This window comes from Oncorhynchus mykiss, chromosome 11, assembly GCF_057628025.1.
Source record: "Oncorhynchus mykiss isolate SJ-2025 chromosome 11, ASM5762802v1, whole genome shotgun sequence".
Classification (NCBI taxonomy): Eukaryota; Metazoa; Chordata; class Actinopteri; order Salmoniformes; family Salmonidae; genus Oncorhynchus; species Oncorhynchus mykiss.
Window position 1 is genome coordinate 8,333,530 of NC_143032.1, and position 22,895 is coordinate 8,356,424.

At 41.9% G+C, this 22,895-nt stretch overlaps 1 protein-coding gene across 1 annotated transcript in view; it reads left to right on the forward strand.

The window, feature by feature from the left end:
* Positions 1-22,895, forward strand: part of LOC110536544 (voltage-gated inwardly rectifying potassium channel KCNH2) — a 328,417-nt gene that overhangs the window by 6,502 nt on the left and 299,020 nt on the right. Inside the window, exon 3 of the mRNA XM_090189282.1 lies at positions 22,535-22,765. Coding sequence (XP_090045408.1) covers positions 22,535-22,765 — 231 coding nt within the window. The remainder of the gene's footprint in view (positions 1-22,534; positions 22,766-22,895) is intronic.

A 22,895-nucleotide genomic window follows, 5' to 3' on the forward strand; every position in this document is an offset into this window, starting at 1 on the left:
ATTGATGTGTTAGTGAAGAAAATGTATCAAAAACTAAATCTTCTTTGATTAACAATTTACATGACTTTACTCAATGTCTCAATCTCTCCTGAGACTTCCAACAAAATATGCAAATCTATTATGTTCTTTGGCTATACAGTCATGATCAAAACAACACATACTAACCATCTATAACCAAATGCTGTCGTTGTTCAGTTTGGCCCCCAGCTGAACACAGACACCGAAACCACAAATATTCCTATCCTATCCATTGCTACTCAAGCTGACTGACCTCACTGGGGCGGCAGGGACTAGTCACCGGAAGGTTGCAAGTTCGAATCCCCGAGCTGACAAGGTACAAATCTGTCGTTCTGCCCCCTGAACAAGGCAGTTAACCCACGGTTCCTAGGCCGTCATTGTAAATAATAATTTGTTCTTAACTGACTTGCCTAGTTAAATAAATCAAATTAAGACACCGGGACCCTTTAACCTCCTGTCGGTGTAGTCGTGGCCTCAGCGTCCCCAGCAGAAACATTCCTCCAATTAGTCTTATATGAGGTGGGACTTTTTTTATTTTACCTTTATTTAACTAGGCAAGTCAGTTAAGAACAAATTCTTATTTTTAATGACGGCCTAGGAACAGTGGGTTAACTGCCTGTTCAGGGGCAGAACGACAGATTTGTACCTTGTCAGCTCGGGGATTTGAATATGCAATCTTCCAGTTACTAGTCCAACACTCTAACCACTAGGTTACCCTGCCTCTGGGGAGGACATTAAGCTCTACAGCTCAGTCACAAACACAACGTCACCAGGACAACTTGCCACCAGTCTTCCAAGGAATCTGACTCAATCAGGGCTCTTTCTGTAGACAGACAACCAGGACAGTATGACGTTTTATTAGTAATTTATTAGTCATGTACAGGATACACATGGGATACACTGCAGGTTGCCTTCTGGACAATGCAACAACAATAAGAAATAATACAAGCTAACACAAAGAACATAGGGTAAATGGCTCAGTAGAATATAATAAACATTTAGTATCAGTATAATACAGGAAGGCACATTTTATATTTACCCCTGTACTGTATATCAGGGAAGGGGTGATTGCGGGGACAAGTGTTTAAATTGAGCATTATTAGCAATAGTAAATAATAGTCTGGTAGCAGCTGTTGAGGTGTGTGAGTGTGTGTGTGTGTGTGTGTGATAAAGGGAGAAAGAATTAGAGCAGGTGGTCATTCCAGTTCAAGTGTTCAGCAGTCTGATGGCTTGTAGATAGAAACTGTCTCTGAACCTGTTAGTATCAGACCTCATGCTCTGATATCGTCTGCCCAGCGGTAAGGGAGTGAACAGCTCGTGGCTGGGGTGTGTTGGGTCCTTGATGATGCTACGGGACTTCCTCATATACTGTTTCAAGAAGACATCCTGGATGAGATCACGTTAGACATCCTGGATGGGATCACGTTCCCAGTGATGTACTGGGCCTTCTTCACCACCCGCTGGAGGGCTTTGCGGTGGTGGACAGAACAATTCCCCTACCAGGCGGTGAGGTCTGGACGCTCTCGATGGTACAGTGGTAGTATTTGGAGAGGACCCGGCGTGCCATGCATGAATTTCTTCAGCCGTCTTAGAAAGTGGAGATGCTTTTGACAAGAGAGGTGGTGTTGTTGGTCCATGTCAAGTCCTCGGAGATGTGGACGCCGATGAACTTAAAACTGCGGACTCTCTCTACTGCAGTCCTGTTGAGGGTCTGTTCCCTCAGCTTCCTGAAGTCGACAATCAACTCCTTTGTTTTGCTTTGTTTTGCTGACGTAGTTCACTTACCTCCTCCCTATAGGCTCACTCAACGTTGCTGGTTATCAGGCCTACAACTCTCCCCTCTCTCTCTCTCTCTCTCTACGTCTCTCTCCCCTCTCTCTCTCTCTGTCTCTCTACCTCTCTCTCCCCCCCTCTCACTCTGACTGTCTCATAGAGAGACAACACAGAGAGACACGCTCTCTGTCTCTCTACCTCTCTCTCCCCCCTCTCTCACGGTCTCTCTACCTCTCTCCCCCCTCTCACTCGGACTGTCTCATAGAGAGACAACACAGAGAGACACGCTCTCTGTCTCTCTACCTCTTCACCCTCTTACTCTGACTGTCTCATAGAGAGACAACACAGAGAGACACGCTCTCTGTCTCTCTACCTCTCTCTCCCCCCTTTGCTCTTTCAATCCCTCCCCCCCCTCTCTCTCTCTCTCTCTCTCTCTCTCTCTCTCTCTCTCTCTCTCTCTCTCTCTCTATATATATATATATATCTCCCCCTTCGCACTTTTAATCCCCTCTATCTCTCTCCCCCTCTCTCTTTCCCTCCCTCTCTCTGTCTCTCTCTCTCTCCCCTTCTGTGCTCTGCTTTGTGTCTGTCTGTGTGTGTGTGTGTGTGTCTGGCAGCCTGTTGTCTCTGCTGCTAGCTGCCATCCCCAGTCTCTCTGAGTGACCCGCTGGGTTGCCATGTTGGCACAGTGTCGTCCCCCCCCCCCCCCCCCCACCGCCGCCGCTGGGCGCCCGTCCAACTGGGCAACATGGCGCCTGCTGGGGAGACGAGCTCCATCCTTCCACTTCCAAGTGGGCTGCTCCTTTCAAAGCCTTCTGCTTCCTATCCATCACCTAGCGTCCCCACTTTAAACAGCACCATGCTAGCTCGTGTAGCTAGGCTAGTGTGCCAGTTTGATTTTATTTGACAATTTCAAATAAACCAAAATGTTGGCAACACCAGGCAACAGATACAAAACTGCGACGATCCCAAAAAGTCAAGAGACTGTAGTCGGCCCCTCTGTACCAGGAAGTATCTCCTTGAAATTAAATTGAACAACTGCAATTTAGAATTTATTTTTGTTTGCGTTGAATTTAAGGAGTAGTGTATGCATATCTAATTACAAAGAGAAGCAACCAAATCAACAATATTTATTGGAATTTAGTTTTGAGTTTCTAATAAACTATTTGAAAAGCCTCCTCATCATCCTTTTTCCTCCTCATCCTCCTCTCTCTCCTCCTCTCTCTCTCTCCTCCTCCTCTCTATCCTCATCCTCTATCCTCATCCTCTCTCTCTCCTCCTCTCTCTCTCCTCCTCTCTCTCTCTCCTCCTCCTCTCTCTCTCTCCTCCTCCTCTCTATTCTCATCCTCTCTCCTCCTCTCTCTCTCCTCCTCTCTCTCTCTCCTCCTCCTCTCTCTCTCCTCCTCCTCTCTCTCCTCCTCCTCTCTCTCTCCTCCTCATCCTCTCTCTCTCCTCATCCTGTCTCTCTCCTCATCCTCCTCCTCTAATCTCATCCTCTCTCTCCTCATCCTCCTCTCTCTCCTCATCCTCCTCTCTCTCCTCCTCTGAGCTTTCCTCTAATCTCCTCCTCCTCCTCTAATCTCCTCCTCTCCCTCCTCATCCTCATCTAATCTCCTCTCTGTCCTCCTCCTCCTCTCTCTCCTCATCCTCCTCCTCTCTCTCCTCATCCTCCTCCTCTCTCTCCTCCTCCTCCACTCTCTTCTGTGACCACTCTATCATTCTACCACTCCACTGACTGTCACACCTCTCTCTCTCTCGCTCTTTCAATTTAAGGGGCTTTACTGGCATGGGAAACATATGTTAACATTGCCAAAGCAAGCAAAATAGATAATAAACAAAAGTTAAATAAACTATAAAAATGAACAGTAAACATTACACTCAAAAGTAAAAAAATAAAAAAAATAAAGACATTTAAATGGCATGTTATGTCTATATACAGTGTAATGATGTGCAAATAGTTAATGTACAAAAGGGAAAAAAAGAAACATAAATATAGTTTGTACAATGTTGTTAATGTTGTTTGTTCTTCACCTCTCTCCCTTTCTCTGCCACTTTGCATATATCTGCATAACCCCATTTAGAGATGTTACGGTGACTGTATTAACGCCACACCGGAGTTCACAAGTTCCACGTTACCGTTTATTCACGGTAACTAGGCTTCTCAAAGCTCTGATGCTGTGGATGGTCATTGGTATCCTACCAAACTTGCTAACTGCCTGGTACTCAGCACTCTATTGTCCCTCTAATCACTCTGACATCAATGCAAATGTGATCAAAAATCTAATCAAACACTTCATGAGAGCCCATGAGAAAACAGTGATGGCCTCTGTTAAAAAAAGGAGGATCCCATCAGCTTTCTATATGCTGGGTCTACAATATTTATTTCTCAACTTTCCTAATATTAAGCACATTGCTTCTCTTTAAAACAGGAGTATAGCCTACCTGACTGGCATGAAAATGACCACGGGAAAAGCATCCTGCATTCACTATTTAAGATGGATGACATGTCTACATTTTTTGCTGCCTCTGTTTTCGAAGACAGGTGCATGATAATTATCCATTCTAAATAAAATATCACATACATACATATATATATATATATATATATATATATATATATATATATATATATATATATATATATATATATATATATATATATATATATGATTTAGTATATGTAAAGACAAGCTTAAATCAGGAATAGTGAGATGGGTGACAATATTAGCCCATCACTTGTGAATGATGCCCAGCATAAGGAAAACTACCTCATGTAGCCCAGCCCATAGGCTTATATGTTTTGATAAGGTTTGCATCACAACTGAAGTGGCCAAATAACTTCGTAAAATTTAGCACATTAATCCGCTTTACAAAGAGTGTAGAGCCTAACTGGCAAACATAAGTTTCAAGTTTGGGGAAGATAATTTTCACCTTTATAATAAAATCACTATGTGCATAATCACATGTGGTCACGTTTAGAATGGTGTTTTCCTGCTAATGGAACATTTTCACTTATACAGTGGTTGCTCAACTAAAGGTTTTGAGATTATGCTGCGGGATTTAGTGGTTGAGTACAGTACCCTGCGTCACTGCTTCATTGCTCCAGATCACCACAAGGGGGAGTTAGAGCACTTATGCTTACTGGAAAACACTCTCAAAATGAATGGAAGTGGCAAGTGGAAGGGGAAGAAGACAGTGTTCAGAGGTCAAGACAGCGCTGCTCTGAGACAAGCATGGGGACTGGTCTTGATAAATCAATGAGATTTTTATTTTCACTGAATCTCCGTTTGGGTATTGGTTAGACTACAATTAGGGTGTGAAAATGTTAGGATTATTTTGCTCTTACTGTAGTACTGTAGCGTACTCCCGACCGGTCAAATTGTACAGCTCCGTTTTATGGTTTTAGCAGGACAATTGATACTTTGTGCAAGGCAATTGATCAGCGTTAAAAACTTTGCGGATGGGGCCTCCCGAGTGGCGCAGCGGTCTAAGACACTGTATTGCAGTGAAAACTGCATTGCAACAGATGCTGGTTTGATATCCGTACTGGCCACGACCGGGAGACCTATGAGACGACGGTGGGCTTTTGGTTTCTCTCCCTCTAAAACTTGAATAAATTATTCTTAATTACAAACAAGTCCGAGTTTAAAAGTAGAACGTTTGCAGCCATCCACTTCCTTATGTCTGAAACACAGGCTTCCAGCAAGGGCAATTTTGGGGCTTCACCATGTTTCATTGAAATGTACAGCTGTGTGTCATCCGCATAGCAGTGAAAGTTAACATTATGTTTTCAAATGACATCCCCAAGAGGTCAAATATATAGTGAAAACAATAGTGGTCCTAAAACGGAACCTTGAGGAACACCGAAATGTACAGTTGTTTTGTCAGAGGACAAGCCATTCACAGAGACAAACTGATATCTTTCCGACAGATAAGATCTAAACCAGGACAGAACTTGTCCGTGTAGACCAATTTGGGTTTCCAATCTCTCCAAAAGAATGTGGTGATCGATGATCTCAAAAGCACCACTAAGGTCTAGGAGCACGAGGACAGATGCAGAGCCTTGGTCTGATGCCATTAAAAGGTCATTTACCACCTTCACAAGTGCAGTCTCCGTGCTATGATGGGGTTTAAAACCAGACTGAAGCATTTCGTATACATTGCTTTTCTTCAGGAAGGCAGTGAGTTGCTGCTCAACAGCTTTTTCTAAATGTTTTGAGAGGAATGGAAGATTCAATATAGGCCGATAGTTTTTTAATATTTTCTGGGTCAAGGTTTGGCTTTTTCAAGAGAGGCTTTATTACTGCCACTTTTAGTGAGTTTGGTACACATCCGGTGGATAGGGAGCTGTTTATTATGTTCAACATAGGAGGCCAAGCACAGGAAGCAGCTCTTTCAGTAGTTTAGTTGGAATAGGGTCCAGTATGCAACTTGAAGGTTTAGAGGCCATGATTATTTTCATCATTGTGTCAAGAGATATAGTACTAAAATACTTGTGTGTCTCTCTCTTGATCCTAGGTCCTGGCAGAGTTGTGCAGACTCAGGACAGCTGAGCTTTGAAGGAATACGCAGATTTAAAGAGGAGTCCGTAATTTGCTTTCTAATAATCATGATCTTTTCCTCAAAGAAGTTCATGAATTTATTACTGCTGAAGTGAAAGCCATCCTCACTTGGGGAATGCTGCTTTTTAGTTAGCTTTGCGACAGTATCAAATAGAAATTTCGGATTGTTCTTATTTTCCTCAATTAAGTTGGAAAAATAGGATGATGGAGCAGCAGTAAGGGCTCTTCGATACTGCACGGTACTGTCTTTCCAAGCTAGTCGGAAGACTTCCAGTTTAGGTTGTAGTTATTATAGGACTCTCTATACCAAGCATCAGCATTTGTGGGTTCGATTACAGGCTCAAAATGGCCAGAAACAAATACATTTTTTGAAATTCGTCAGTCTATTCTTGATCTGAGAAATGAAGGCTATTCCATGCGAGAAATTGCCAAGAAACTGAAGATCTCGTACAGGGCTGCGTTCAACTCCCTTCACAGAACAGTACAAACTGACTAACCAGAATAGAAAGAGGAGTGGGAGGCTCCGGTGCACAACTGAACAAGAGGACAAGTACATTAGATTGTCTAGTTTGAGAAACAGACGAGTCCTCAACTGGCAGCTCATTAAATAGTTCCCGCAAAACACCAGTTTCAAAGTGAACATCGAAGAGGCGACACTAGGATGCTGACCTTCTAGACGGAGTTCCTCTGTCCAGTGTCTGTTCTTTTAACCGTCTTAATGTTTTCTTTTTATTGGCCAGTCTGAGATATGGCTTTTTATTTGCAACTCGCTAAATATTCTCATCTGTTGTGTCAACCACATTGCATAAAAAGTTATTTTTATTGCTAGTGGTTGTATTAATTTGAGATCTATTGCATCCCACAACTGTCCCAGATTAGGTTTGCAGATTATGTTTGCACAGAATAGAATAGGTTGACTTTTGTACTATGGGGGATAGTAGATTGTGCTTTAGCTGTTCGTTAGACCTACGCATCTTATTTGCTGACGAAAAGTAAATGTTTAGGGCTTCTAACATCTTCAATATGCGCCTCGGAATTGGATGTATGTCATCAATTGTAGCCTGTGAGAAAGACCCGATCAAGTGACTGAGAGCCGTGCTTCGGCACGCAGCCCGGAGAAGGGAATTATAATTATTATATTCAGCACAAAGGCCAATGGCTGCAAAAGGCATGGATTATTTTAGGGGACATTATGACCACACAAAGGCATGGATTATTATAGGGGACATTGTGACCACACAAAGGCATGGATTATTTTAGGGGACATTATGACCACACAAAGGCATGGATTATTATAGGGGACATTGTGACCACACAAAGGCATGGATTATTTTAGGGGACATTATGACCACACAAAGGCATGGATTATTATAGGGGACATTGTGACCACACAAAGGCATGGATTATTATAGGGGACATTGTGACCACACAAAGGGATGGATTATTATAGGGGACATTGTGACCACACAAAGGCATGGATTATTATAGGGGACATTATGACCACACAAAGGGATGCAGCCGGGAAATTTGAGGCATGATCAAGTGCTTGTCAAAATTGTGAATGAGAGACTGATGAAGTGTGTGCAGCCTGTGCAAAAAACAAAGCAGAGCTCATTCCTTTCATGCGACTTTTTGCAAATCATCATTAGTCTCATCATGCAGACTAAGAATGTGTAAAAAAATCTAAACATATAGCCAAACATTTGTATCACAACTAAAGTTGCACAAATAACTCTAAATTATGCATATAGGAGTACCTATTTCTTTCTTAACCACTCAACACAGAATAGACGCATGTAGGCACTCCCTCAAATCGTTTGGAGAAAATATCCTTTCTATTTGATTCAGCTATGCTCAATCATATTCTTCATACTATAAAATATTGTAATACAAGAAATTCGAAACAAATCTTGTCTACTAAATTAACTAGTGTAGACCACAATGATTTGGCATAGCCAGATCATGGTCTAACATAAGGACAACACAGAGTATTCTGTTCTTCTGAAATAGATTTTTTTTAAATCTTCATATCATGTTTCAATAGACCTGTCTAAATGAATAATGGATTTATTGTGATGGTGTAGGTTGGTGTACCTGGATTTATTTAGACTTTTTAAAATGTAGATGTTACAAAGGTCTGCATCAGTGGCTTGTAGGGGGAAGCCAGGAGATGGTAAATGTGTTTATGTTAATTAGCAGACAATCACCGGCTGACAACATTTCATGACCGCCACATGCCCTAATCCCAATTAAGGAGTTCAAATGAGACCGGCATGGCTTGTGCACCTAATTGAAAAATGGCCCATCAAATATGACGTTGATTGTAAATTAAGCGTGTTAGAGAATGCAGTGCTGAATTTTGACGTTGCCCCTTTGAAGCATATCAACTTTTGAAACTCATCGGTTTTTCTTTTACGTTTTGGGAAGCACCCGGGAGGGTTAGGGTTAACAAAAGCTTTCCAATTTTCACATTGTTGCAGTTCTGGATGGGAAGAATTAACACTGGTCTGTAGTTCCCTAGTAGTCAGAGAGAGACAGAGAGAGAGACAAAAAAAATAATTAGTTGACACATTGGAAAGAATTGACCAAAAAACTGAACAAACTAGATTGCAATTTGGCCATAAACAGAGAGTACACAGTGACAGAATACCTGACCACTGTGACTGACTGACAAAATTAAGGAAATATTTGACTATGTACAGACTTAGTGAGCATAGCCTTGCTATTGAGAAAGGCCGCCGTAGACAGACCTGGCTCTCAAGAGAAGACAGGCTATGTGCACACTGCCCACAGAATGAAGTGGAAACTGAGCTGCACTCCCATACCTATTGGGTGAAATATCACTATTTGTCACTATAACACTGTATCTGAAATGTCTTTACTCTTTTGAAAGTTTTGTAAGTGTAATGTTTACAGTTTGTATTTTATTGTTTATTATCTATTTCCCTTGATTTTCAATGTAAACATATGTTACCCATGTCTATGAAAGAGAGACAGAGAGAGACAGAGAGACAGAGAGAGACAAAGAGACAGAGAGAGACAAAGAGACAGAGAGAGACAGAGAGAGACAAAGAGACAGAGAGAGACAGAGAGAGACAAAGAGACAGAGAGAGACAGAGTGACAGAGAGAGACAAAGAGACAGAGAGAGACAGAGAGAGACAGAGAGAGACAAAGAGACAGAGAGAGACAGAGAGAGACAAAGAGACAGAGAGAGACATAGTGACAGAGAGAGACAGAGAGAGACACAGAGAGACACAGAGAGTGACAGAGAGACAGAGAGACAGAGAGAGACAGAGAGACAGAGAGAGACAGAGTGACAGAGAGAGACACAGAGAGACACAGAGAGTGACAGAGAGACAGAGTGACAGAGAGAGACAGAGTGACAGAGAGAGACAGAGAGAGACAAAGAGACAGAGAGAGACAAAGAGACAGAGAGAGACAAAGAGACAGAGAGAGACAGAGAGAGAGAGGGAGAGTGACAGAGAGGGAGAGTGACAGAGAGACAGAGAGACAGAGAGACAGAGAGAGACAGAGAGACAGAGAGAGGCAGAGTGACAGAGAGAGACAGAGAGAGACAAAGAGACAGAGAGAGACAAAGAGACAGAGAGAGACAAAGAGACAGAGAGAGAGAGGGAGAGTGACAGAGAGGGAGAGTGACAGAGAGGGAGAGTGACAGAGAGGGAGAGTGACAGAGAGGGAGAGTGACAGAGAGGGAGAGTGACAGAGAGGGAGAGTGACAGAGAGGGAGAGAGACAGAGAGGGAGAGTGACAGAGAGGGAGAGAGGAGTGTTTGTTTGTGTGTGTGAATATGTGCCTCTATGGTAGGATATCTACGCTACCTGAACTTAACATTTTTAGTTGGCCCAAACGTAGCTGACTGATTCACTCATATCTTAAACATTTGAACCGGGGACCGATGCGTATCGGTGAATCAAAGCTTTTCCCTAGTACTTGCATGTCAACATGTCCTCACATCTCCTCAGTGGCGATTTTAGCATCTAAATCTTGGTGGTGCAAACTCAAAAGCAATGCATGCCAGCAAAGCCACTACACAACCCAACCCTACACAACACAACCCTACACAACACAACCCAACCCTACACAACACAACCCTACACAACACAACCCAACCCTACACAACACAACCCAACACAACATATTATTTGGACTATAACGGGGCAAATGGTGCGCAGAAACTGTTAGGGCCTATTTAAAGCTGTCCCAACAGCAGTCCCAACCACAGTCCCAACACCTTACCACTGTTACACCTGGTTATCAGCGGAGCCTTGTCTGGTAGCGAAACAGTTCATTTAGCCTTATTTACTGCCTTTAACAAAAACATAGCTGATATGGCTGACTTGCTTAGACAAATGTGGTTTCTACTGACCATTGAGTTGTACGGAACATAAGGGGATGATGACAAGTGGATAAGAGGCAATCCGTAATTTCCATCAAGACATTGGTGAGCGAGCTAGGACGGACGTAGTCAATACAACTATTTGTTAATTAACCTCTCTGGGATCGTTCGGGACGCTAGCGTCCCACCTCGCCAACAGCCAGTGAAATTGCAGGGCTCCAATTTCAAAACAGAAATCTCATAATTTAAATTCCTCAACCATACAAGTATTTTACACAATTTTAAAGATACACTTCTCGTTAATCCAACCACAGTGTCCGATTTCAAAAAGGCTTTTTGGCGAAAGCAGAACATATCATTATGTTAGGTCAGCAACTAGTCACAGAAAGCATTCAGCCATTTTCCAACCAAAGAGAGGTGTCACAAAAAGCAGAAATATAGATAAAATTAATCACTAACCTTTCACGATCTTCATCAGATGATATATCCCAGGACTCAATATTACACAATATGTTTTGTTCAATGTATGTTTTGTTCGATCGAGTTCATATTTATATCAAAAAACCTCAGTTTACATTGGCGCCATGTTCAGAAATGCCTCCAAAACATCCAGAGAAAGAGAGCCACATCAAATAACAGAAATACTCATCATAAACTTTGATGAAAGAGACATGTTTTACATAGAATTAAAGATAAACTTGTTCTTAATGCAACCGCTGTGTCAGATTTTAAAAAAGCTTTACGGCAAAAGCACAATATTCAATAATCTGAGAACAGCCTTCAGCCACAAAAGCAAGCCATACAGTTACCCGCCAAATTGTGGAGTCATAAATAGCATTATAAATCTTCACTTACCTTTGCTGATCTTCATCAGAATGCACTCCAAGGACTCCCACTTCCACAAGAAATGTTTGTTTTGTTCGATTACGTCCATATTTATGTCCAAATACCTCCGTTTTGTTCACGCGTTTAGTTCACAATTCCAAAGGCACAATGCGCGAGCGCCAAATCCAGACGAAGAGTCAAAAGAGTTCCATTACAGTTTGTAGAAACTTGTCAAATGATGTTTACAATCAAACCTTAGGGTCTTTTTATAATACATCTTCAATAATATTCCAACCAATAATAGCGTATTCATTGCAGAGGAAAAAGAAGGACCGGCGTGACCGCGCAGTAAACAACTGATTGGCCTCAGCCTAGTCCACTTGTTGAAACAGCTCTTATTCGACACCCTTCCACAATAGAAGCCTCAAACAACTTTTTAAAGACTGTTGACATCTGCTGGAAGCCTTGGGAAGTGCAATCTGGCCCCATTGACACAGCATATTGGACAGGCAATCACTTAAATGAAACTACAAACCTCAGATTTCCCACTTCCTGGTTGGATTTGTCTCAGGTTTTCACCTGCCATATGAGTTCTGTTATACTCACAGACATGACTCAAACATTTTTGGTATTTTCATTTGTTTTGAATTTTCTTTCAATGATGTACCAGACTTGTGGAGGTCTTCAAATTGTTTTCTGAGGTCTTGGCCGATTTCCTTTGATTTTCCCATGATGTCAAGCAAAGAGGCACTGAGTTTGAAGGTAGGCCTTGAAATACATCCACAGGTACACCTCCAATTGATTCAAATGATGTCAATTAGCCTATCAGAAGCTTCTAAAGCCGTGACATCATTTTCTGTAATTTTCCAAGCTGTTTAATGGCACAGTCAGCTCAGTGTATGTAATCTTCTGACCCGCTGGAATCGTGATACAGATGTAAACAGATGTTGGAAAAATTGCTTGTGTCATGCACAAAGTAGATGTCCTAACCGATTTGCCAAAACTATAGTTTGTTAACAAGAAATTTGTGGAGTCATTGAAAAATTAGTTTTAATGACTCCAACCTAAGTGAATATAAACGTCCAACTTCGGCTGTTCATATCTCCCTGGCATATTACATAATTTATGGAGCAGCATACGATACCTGTTTGGACTCACTTTATTGTGCTGTGCTCACTTGTCATCAAAGTCTGGCATTCTCTGGATTGATGGTGCTTTCAAGACAACTGGGAACTCAGAAAAAAACAAGGTCAATCATGACGTTAGTGATCTTCAAGTCGGAGCTCTAGAAAGAGTCCCGAATTCCCGACTTGGAATTCTGAGTTGGATGACCGTTCAAAACTTATTTTCCCAGTTGTCTCACTGAAGTCTGAGATTTCCCAGTTCCAAGTTCCCAGTTGTCTTGAACTCACTGAAGTCTGAGATGTCCCTGTTCCAAGTTTCCAGTTGTTTTGAAAGCGGCAGAAGTCATGGCCAGCGTTGAATGTTTATCATTTTAAGCTTGGAAAAGAGACCCATAAACCCAGACTTCGACAACACATCCACTCCACTGAATAGCAGGCTAGTGATTGCTTTGCAATGCTTACAGTATCACATTCGGCCGTGATTGGGAGTCCCATAGGGTGGGACACAATTGGCCCAGCTTTGTTCGGGTTTGGCCGGGGTAGGCCGTCATTGTAAATAAGAATTTGTCCTTAACTGACTTGCCTAGTTAAATTAAGGTTACATTTAAAATATATATATATTTTAAATTAGCCACTGATTCCTTCCAAACCACTCATTGTTGAATTTGTGATTTCCAGATTTCTGTGTAATGTTAATGTCCAATGGCCGATGAGCATCAATACTTTTTATCTATAATTTCTCTTCATATGACAAGGGTGGAAAAGGCTTTGCCAGTAGATTGTCAACTTGATTCATGATGCTAGGATTTTCAAATTATGTTGACATGATCAGTCCAATCCAATCCAATTGAGCCTTCTTGGATGGGCACGTCTAATGTAACTCTATGGCAGCACTCAAGGGGCTTGAATTTTTTAGCTCTACCTGTAGATTTTGCGGTGACGTAGTGTCCCCTTGAGTAAGAGAACACTGAGCCAATCACGGCGCAACTAGAAAACATTACCAACCCCTACGCTCCGTGTCTTCCGCTGGCTACCCCACCCGAGTGGCGCAGCAGTCTAAAGCACCGCATCTCAGTGCTTGAGGCTTCACTAGAAACATCCTGGTTCAAATCCAGGCTGTATCACAACTGGCTGTGATTGGGAGTCCCATAGGGAAGCGCACAATTGGCCCAGGGTCATCTGGGTTTGGGCGGTATGGGCTGTCATTGTAAATAATTTGTTCTTAACTGACTTACCTGGTTAAATAAAACCACAGAAAGCACTGGGCTAGGCTGAAACACCAACATTTTGGAGCTGCCTTACTCAAGAAAGCAAAAAAAGAGACCATGTTTGTATGCGGCTTTATCAATCAATGTTTTTTTTTTTACATTGTTTCCAAACTGATATGTGACACGCATGAATGCCAAAATGACATGCAAAACAGGCACACAAAAAATGTATCATAATATTATAGCTAAACAGGTGGCCCTGAATGACGGGTCGCCACTGACCTTAGGTCAACATCAAGCATTATATATTTCAGGCATGTTTTTCCAGCACTGTGGTTTGTGGCGAGCCATTAGCACTCTCCAAATGATGCATGCTCAGATCCTACCCAGCTCAATTGGCCTAAGAAATAAACAGCCCCTCCCCTCGTACAGTATCATGTGACCCACCCTCTAAATACCAGTATTTATTACTTGCGGGCTAAACCGTTAGCCTCTAAGACACGGTAAGGGCCCTGTGGCTGCTAATTTATGGAGGGAATCCCTTTAACTTAGTGTCAACCTGGAGAAAAGATAGCCTTTGTTTGCATGCATGTCTGAATAGCCTTGCTTTGGGGCCTGTTATTGCCGTTGGCCCTGGTATTTTATTTTATCACGATCCCCATTAGCTGACGCCATGACGACAGCTAGTCTTTCTGTGGTCGGAATAACGACAACTCGTCTTCCCTTATTCTCTCACTAGGGATAAGAGGTTGATTTAGGAGTGAAGGGTACCCACACAGAAAACAATATACATTTCAATATATTGAAACTGACGTTAAATGTATTTCACATACATGTAGCATCATTTGCATCTTTTCTCAAATGCATGTAATGCCTGACAATATTCCAGAAATGCATGACATCTAGTTTACAGGGTGGCCAAAGTGGTTACTAATTCAGGTTTTAAATGAATCTTTAAATATTGATCAATGGTGATCATGGTCAGCAAAAAAAAAATAAAAAAAAATCAAGTTTTTATTTCACCTAATTTGAACATTCTCTCATTCCGAGCACATGTTCAACTTCATAAAAAGAATATGTTTCTCAAGAGGTAAAGAATGACTGTAGTAAGGGCCTGTCTTCAGCTTAATAAAATAATGTAAAAAATCTAGTGCCTGATGTTTTTGTTATAATTATAATTAAAAAAAAATCTATTTAAAAAAAGATATACACATTGTACAACACTCCACAATATGTCAAAGTGTAGGTCTAGGTGTTATGCTTCCAATGAGTGGTAGTATATGACTCTACGTGGATGGTTAGCAGTGTTATGCTGTGTTCGTAGCTAAGTGGGAAGTGGACATGTACCACATCTGGGACAAATTCACTTATTAACCGGTCCTCCAACTGGTAATTACTAGATACATGATCCATGAATCCCCCTGTGACAGGGGGAATGGAAGCTTGTTGTGTGCAACAGGGAGGGGCAATAGAATGCAAGCTTCACAAAAAATAAATAATAAATTAAATAAACAATACATTTTTAAAACATTTGTAGTCTTTAACAGGGTTGACGTGTTATGCTCATCCTGCTCAGTTTACCACAAAACACCAGAAAATTGCCAAAAAGACTAGAACCAGTTCGCCTGCTTTTACACTATGATTTGACTGTTAGATGTTCAATTATGTTTACTTTAAAAATGAATGAGGCTGATGAAAACACCATTCTCGAAAATGGCCGCCGATGTGATTATGCATGAAAAGGATCTTCCCCACGCAAGGCCTTTGTGTGCCAGTAAAGTTCTACACCGGTTGTAAATCGGATTAATGTGCTTAATTTTAAGAAGTTATTCGGCCACTTTAGTTGTGATTACAAACCTTATCAAAACATATAGGCCTGTGGGCTGGGCTACATGAGGTGGGCGAATATGATTTGAAAAAGTCGAAAAGAAAAGCATACGCTGTTTCTTGCCTTACTGCACAAAAGCTGGGCATCATTCACAAGTGATTGGCTAAAACATCATTCACAAGTGATTGGCTAAAACATCATTCACAAGTGATTGGCTAAAACATCATTCACAAGTGATTGGCTAATATTGCCACCCATCAGATTATTCTTGATTTAATATTGTCTTTACATATACTAAATAATATATGTGTGAGATTTGTTTTGATTTAGAATGGACCATTAGAATGGACCAGAGTGCCGGAGAGGGAGAGGGGGAGCAGGGGTAGACTATCTGTTCTGCAGTTTTAATGAGATTAACAGAAGTGCATGTGATATCAAATCACCTACTAATGTTTAATTGTTAAGACATTTTGTTAAAATAAATGTATTTAATTTGACATACACACTTATTTATTGCAATTACATTTAAATACATGAAATGAAATACATTTTTAAATACATTTACCAAGTATATTGATAAATACTGTATATTCTAAAATACATTCTGATGCATTTAACATATATTGTGATACACATTTTAAATGCATTTATGTTCTATATGTTGGAATATATATAAAATGTATGTAAAAGTACATTATTTGGCCAATTTTATATATTTCACATTTATCCTAAAAAACATATTTAAAAAAGAATCAGAATGGGAGGTAGTCTTTACAAAAATATATTGGAAAATTGAAATGGTTTCAACCCTACACTGAGTATACAAAGCATCAAGAACACCTTCCTAATATTGAGTTGCACCCCTCACTTTTGCCCTCAGAACAGCCTCAATTCACCGGGGCATGGACTCTACAAGGTGTTGAAAGCAGTCCACAGGGATGCTGGCCCATGTTGACTCCTATGCTTCCCACAGTTGTGTCCAGTTGGCTGGATGTCCTTTGGGTGGTGGACTACTTGACATACACGGGAAACAGTTGAGCGTGAAAGACCCAGCAGCGTTGCAGTTCTCAAATCAAATCAAGTCAAATGTTATTTGTCACATGCGCAGAATACAACAGGTGTAGTAGACCTTACAGTGAAATGCTTACTTACAAGCCCTTAACCAACAATGCTTTAAGAAGAAAAACATATTAAGTAATCAATAGATAAGTAAAAAAAAAAAAAAAAAAAAGAATAACAAATAATTAAACATGAGCAGTAAAATAACAATAGCGAGGCTATATACATACCAGTACAGAGTCAATGTGCAAAGTTCTTGACACAAACTGGTGTGCCTGGCACCTACTACCATACCCAGTTCAAAGGCACTTAAATATTTTGTCTTTCCCATTCACCCTCTGAATGGCACACATACACAATCCATGTCTCAACTGTCTCAAGGCTTAAAAATAATCATTTATCCTGTCTCCTCCCCTTCATCTACACTGATTGAAGTGGATTTAACAAGTGACATCAATAAGGGATCACCTGGTCAGTCTATGTCTTGGAAAGAGCAGGTGTCCTTAATATTTGTAAACTCATTGTATGAGTTGTTTACTCTGTCATAGCTTTTATTAAAAAGTCCAAATTTCATGCTAAGATTTTAATATTCAACCATTTTACAAGCCAAATTACAAGTCAAATGTCACTACATTCATGCATAGCGTAGGGTACAAGTTGTGCTTCATGGGAGATTGGGTTTGGTCAGGGTTTTGTCCTTCCTAACTCTTCCCTTTCCCTTTCTTGTGACTGGGTGGGAGTTGTTGTTTGTGATCTCTCTCTGTGAGTGTGTGTGTCAGAGAGGGAAATAGTGAGAGTTATGAGGAAGAGGTAGAAAATCAGGAGGACGAGCGAGAGAGAGAGAGAGTGAGTGCTGCCTTGTTGTTATGCCTGATGGCTCTTTCTTCTTCAGTAACAGCTGGTGGTGCGAGGCCCGCAAGGGTGTGTGTGTGTGTGTGTTTGTGTCTTTGTTCTTTGTCTTTGTGTCTTTGTGTGTGTGTGCATTTGTGTGCTTGTGTGTGTGTCTTTGTGCTCGGGTGTCTTTGTGTGTGAGAGAGACACGGAGAGAATTTAAGAAGGCTAGATGTTATTGTTGCTGCTACTGTTGTTGCCACATTGTAAGTGGTGCGAAAGGTGTGCCAGGTTTCTCTGGAACAGTCTAGAGGAACAGACGGAGCCCGGAATACGCAATGCCCCATTGCCAAACACACGCAATACTCAAACACACACACACACACAATTTTAAATTACAGAAGATAATATCTCTTGGAGTGGGACACGACACCTTTTAGAAAATAAATTGCTGTCCTAGAAGGGTTCTTCGGTTCTCCCCATAGAACACTTTAAATAACCATTTTTGGTTCCAGGCATTTATTTATTTTTATTTCACCTGTATTTAACCAGTTAGGCTAGTTGAGAACAAGTTCTCATTTACAACTGCGACCTGGCCAAGATAAAGCAAAGCAGTGCGACAAAAACAACAACACGGTTACACATGGGATAAACAAACGTACAGTCAATAACACAATAGAAAAACCTGTATACAGTGTGTGCAAATGAAGTAAGGAGGTAAGGCAATAAATAGGCCATCGTGGCAAAGTAATTACAATTTAGCAGATTAACACTGGAGTGGTAGATGTGTAGATGAGGATGTGCGAGTAGAAATACTGGTGTGCAAAAGAGCAGAAAAACAAATATGGGATGAGGTAGGAAGTTGGTTGTATGGGCTATTTACAGATGGGCTGTGTACAGCTGCAGCGACCGGGAAACTGCTCTGACAGCTGATACTTAAAGTTAGTGAGGGAGATAAGTCTCCAACTTCAGTGATTTTTGCAATTCGTTCCAGTCATTGGCAGCAGAGAACTGGAAGGAAAGGCAGCCAAAGGAGGTGTTGGCTATGGGGATGACCAGTGAAATATACCTGCTGGAGCGCTTGCTACGAGTGGGTGTTGCTATGGTGACCAGTGAGCTGAGATGAGGCGGAGCTTTACCTAGCAAAGAATTATAGATGACCTGGAGCCAGTGGGTTTGGCGACGAATATGTAGCGAGGACCAGCCAACGAGAGCATACAGGTCGCAATGGTGGGTAGTGTATGGGGCTTTGGTGACAAAAACGGATGGCACTGTGATAGACTGCATCCAATTCTCTGAGTAGACTGTTGGAGGCTATTTTGTAAATGACATCGCCGCAATCAAGGATTTGTAGGATAGTCAGTTTTACGAGGGTATGTTTGGCAGCATGAGTGAAGGAGGCTTTGTTGCAAAATAGGAAGCTGATTATAGATTTAATTTTGGATTGGAGATGCTTAGTATGAGTCTGGAAGGAGAGTTTTGTCATGTACTGTCATGTTGTGTCTTGTCTCTGTCCTTTCCTTTCACCCTGTCTCCCTCTGCTGGTCGTCTTAGGTTACCTTTTCTCCCCCGCTTCCCCCCAGCTGTTCCTTGTCTCCTCCTAACTACCCATTCACCCCGTTTCCCACCTGTTCCCTTTTTCCCTCTGATTAGGTCCCTATATCTCTCTCTGTTTTTGTTCCTGTCCTTGTCGGATTCTTGTTTGTTGTGTTTCATGCCTGAACCAGACTGTCGTCATGTTTGCTGTAACCTTGTCTTGTCCTGTCGGAATCTGCCGGTCCGTCTGAGCCTACCTATGTTTGGTAATTAAAGAAGCTCTGTTTAAGTTAATTCGCTTTTGGGTCCTCATTCACGCACCGTAACAAGTTTACAGTCTAGCCAGAGACCTAGGAATTTATAGTTGTCCATGTATTCTAAGTCAGAACCATCCAGAGTAGTGATGCTAGTCGGGCGGGCGGGTGCGGGCAGCGATCGGTTGAAGAGCATGACTTTAGTTTTACTAGCATTCAAGAGCAGTTGAAGGCCCCGGAAGGAGTGCTGTATGGCATTGAAGCTCGTTTGGAGGTTTGTTAACATAGCGTCCAAAGAAGGGCCAGATGTATACAGAATGGTGTCGTCTGCGTAGAGGTGGATCAAAGAATCCCCCGCAGCAAGAGCGACATCATTGATATATACAGAGAAAAGAGTCGGCCCGAGAATTGAACCCTGTGGCACCCCCATAGAGACTGCCAGAGGTCCGGACAACAGGCCCTCTGATTTTACACACTGAACTCTATCTGAGAAGTAGTTGGTGAACCAGGCGAGGCAGTCATTAGAGAAACCAAAGCTGGTGAGTCTGCCGATAAGAATATGGTAATTGACAGGGTCGAAAGCCGTGGCAAAGTTGATGTAGACGGCTTCACAGTACTGTCTTTGATCGATGGCAGTTACGATATCGTTTAGGACCTTGAGAGCGGCTGAGGTGCACCCGTGACAGCTCGGAAACCGGATTGCATAGCGGAGAAGGTATGGTGGGATTCGAAATGGTCGATGATCTGTTTGTTCACTTGGCTTTCGAAGACTTTAGAAAGGCAGGGAAAGAGGGATATGGGTCTGTAACAGTTTGGGTCTAGAGTGTCTCCCCCTTTGAAGAGGGGATGACCGCGGCTTTCCAATCTTTAGGAATCTCAGACAATACGAAAGAGAGGTTGAACAGACTGGTAATATGGGTTGCAACAATGGCGGCGGATAATTTTAGGAAGAGAGGGTCGAGATTGTCTAGCCCAGCTGATTCGTAGGGATCCAGATTCTGTAACTCTGTCAGAACATTGCTGCGGGGGTTGGGGTAGCCAGTTGGAAAAAAGCATGGCCAGCCGTAGAGAAATACTTTTTGAAATTCTCGATTATCGTGGATTTATCGGTGGTGACAGTGTTTCCTAGCCTCAGTGCAGTGGGCAGCTGGGAGGAGGTGCTCTTATTCTCCATGGACTTTACAGTGTCCCGAAACTTTTTTGGAATTAGTGCTGTAGGATGCACATTTCTGTTTGAAAAAGCTAGCCTTTGCTTTCCTATCTGACTGTGTATATTGGTTCCTGACTTCCCTGAAAAGTTGCATAATTATTTTTGATGCTAGTATGCTACAGGATGTTTTTGTGCTGGTCAAGGGCAGTCAAGTCTGGAGGTAGAACCCTTCTCTTTCAAGTAGAACTTTTTGGGGGTTCCATGTAGAACTTTTACCACACAGGGCTCTACCTGGAACCAAAAAGGGTTCTCTTATGGGGAAAGAACACTTTTAAACCCCTTTTTTTCTGACCGTGTAAGCTCATCGAGACTGTAATAACAGTAAGATATAGCTTGACAAATGAAACACAATCCTGTCTCCCTCTCATCCATCTTTGGTCCATTATCTTTTATCTTCAAATGTCAGTTCAATACAACACCTAATTTCAATACCATAACGAAATTAGGACAAGCGTGCTTTATTCTCTAAACAAAGTTAGTTTGTTCAGTGGAAAACTCGATGGGGACTCCATCTACCATTTTGAACCACACGTGTGGAATACAATAGAAAACTACAATAGTTGGTGTGTTATTAGTTTAATCAGACTGTGTTTGTCAATTGTTGTGACCTAGAGGAAGATCAGATCAAATTTTATGACCCATTTATGCAGAAATCCAGGTATTTCCAAAGGATTTACATACTTTTTCTTGCCACTGTATGTTGTCTCAACCCACCAAATACAAACCACTTACTATTTTCTCATTTTCAAAAGGTCCCAAGCTCACATTCTTAGAAAGTACTCACAAATCCTCCTGTCTTAAAAATCCTACGGTCGCCTGAATAGAGCAGAAATAGTGCCCTGCTCATTAGGAGAATAGCAGACATTCTTCCTCCCAATGTCCTTCTTCCTGTGTTTTGAGCCATTCTGAGCGGTCATTAGTCCACGCTTCCCATTTAACAAGACAGCTCATCGGAGATACAGAGAGAAGCAAGGAACAGCGACAACTGAATTCCACCGTCACACACACACACACACACACACACACACACACACACACACACACACACACACACACACACACACACACACACACACACACACACATTCTAGAGATTTGTCCATGAGCATTTAAAAAACTCAGTCAGGGTCTCAATTTAATGATGAAAGTTAGAATAGTAGAACACAAGGCGTTGTGCATCAGCAGTTTCCCTCTTGTTATATGTCACTAACTGACAGTCACACAATTAGCTCATGTCAGTTTACATTGTTTAGATTGGTAAATGAGTCTAGTTAGTCTAGCCAGCTATCTACAGTTAACTTGTAGTAATCATCATCATGATTTTTTAATCACGGTGCTGAGTTAATAGGAGTTTATGTGTAGCAGCTACTTGTATAGCTAATAGGCTATGTGTTTGTAGATGGACTGAGGTGAATGAATCTACAGCAGTCAAGGGTGACCAGGGTCATTATAGCTAGTTTTTGCTCTTCAACAAACATAATTTTAAAGAGTTATAGAAATGTAGTAAATAGGTTTTAACTTTCTTAAACTGTCTAGGCATTAGGCAGGTCGCCTAGTGGTTAGGGCATTGGTGCCAGTCACCGAAAGGTGGCTGGATTGAATCCCAGAGCTGACAAGGTAGACATCTGTTGTTCTCCCCCTGAGCAAGGCAGTCAACCCACTGTTCCCCAGCTACTGAAAATGTGGATGTTGATTAAGGTTGCCCTGAAATGTGGAAGACACATTTCAGTTGAATGCATTTAGTTGTACAACTGACTAGGTATCCCCCTTTCCCTAATGAAACTCAGATTGGCCATGAGGTGCTGAGCAAAGGGGATGTAGATATTGTTCATAAGGTCAAGGATGCACCATTTTCTACTAGTCACACACAAAACACAATACATAAATGTGCATACACACTATATCTCTCCTGCTATCTACCTCATCTCCTTCTTCCTCTCATCCTCAGGTCGTAAGTTCATCATCGCCAATGCCCGGGTGGAGAACTGTGCCATCATATTCTGCAACGATGGCTTCTGCGCCATGTGCGGCTACTCGCGAGCAGAGATCATGCAGAAACCCTGTACCTGTAACTTCCTGTACGGCCCTCAAACCAAGCGGTTGGCCATCGCCCAGATGGCCCAAGCACTGCTGGGCTCGGAAGAGAGGAAAATGGAGATCAACCTGTACAGGAAGGACGGTAGGACCATACGCAGTGTGTGTGTGTGTGTGTGTGCGTGTGTGTTTTGCGGTGAGGTTGAAAACTCGTACAAGTTCAACCTGCTTAGTTACTATGGTTTCCAAGAACCACTGTACCATATCTTCTATAC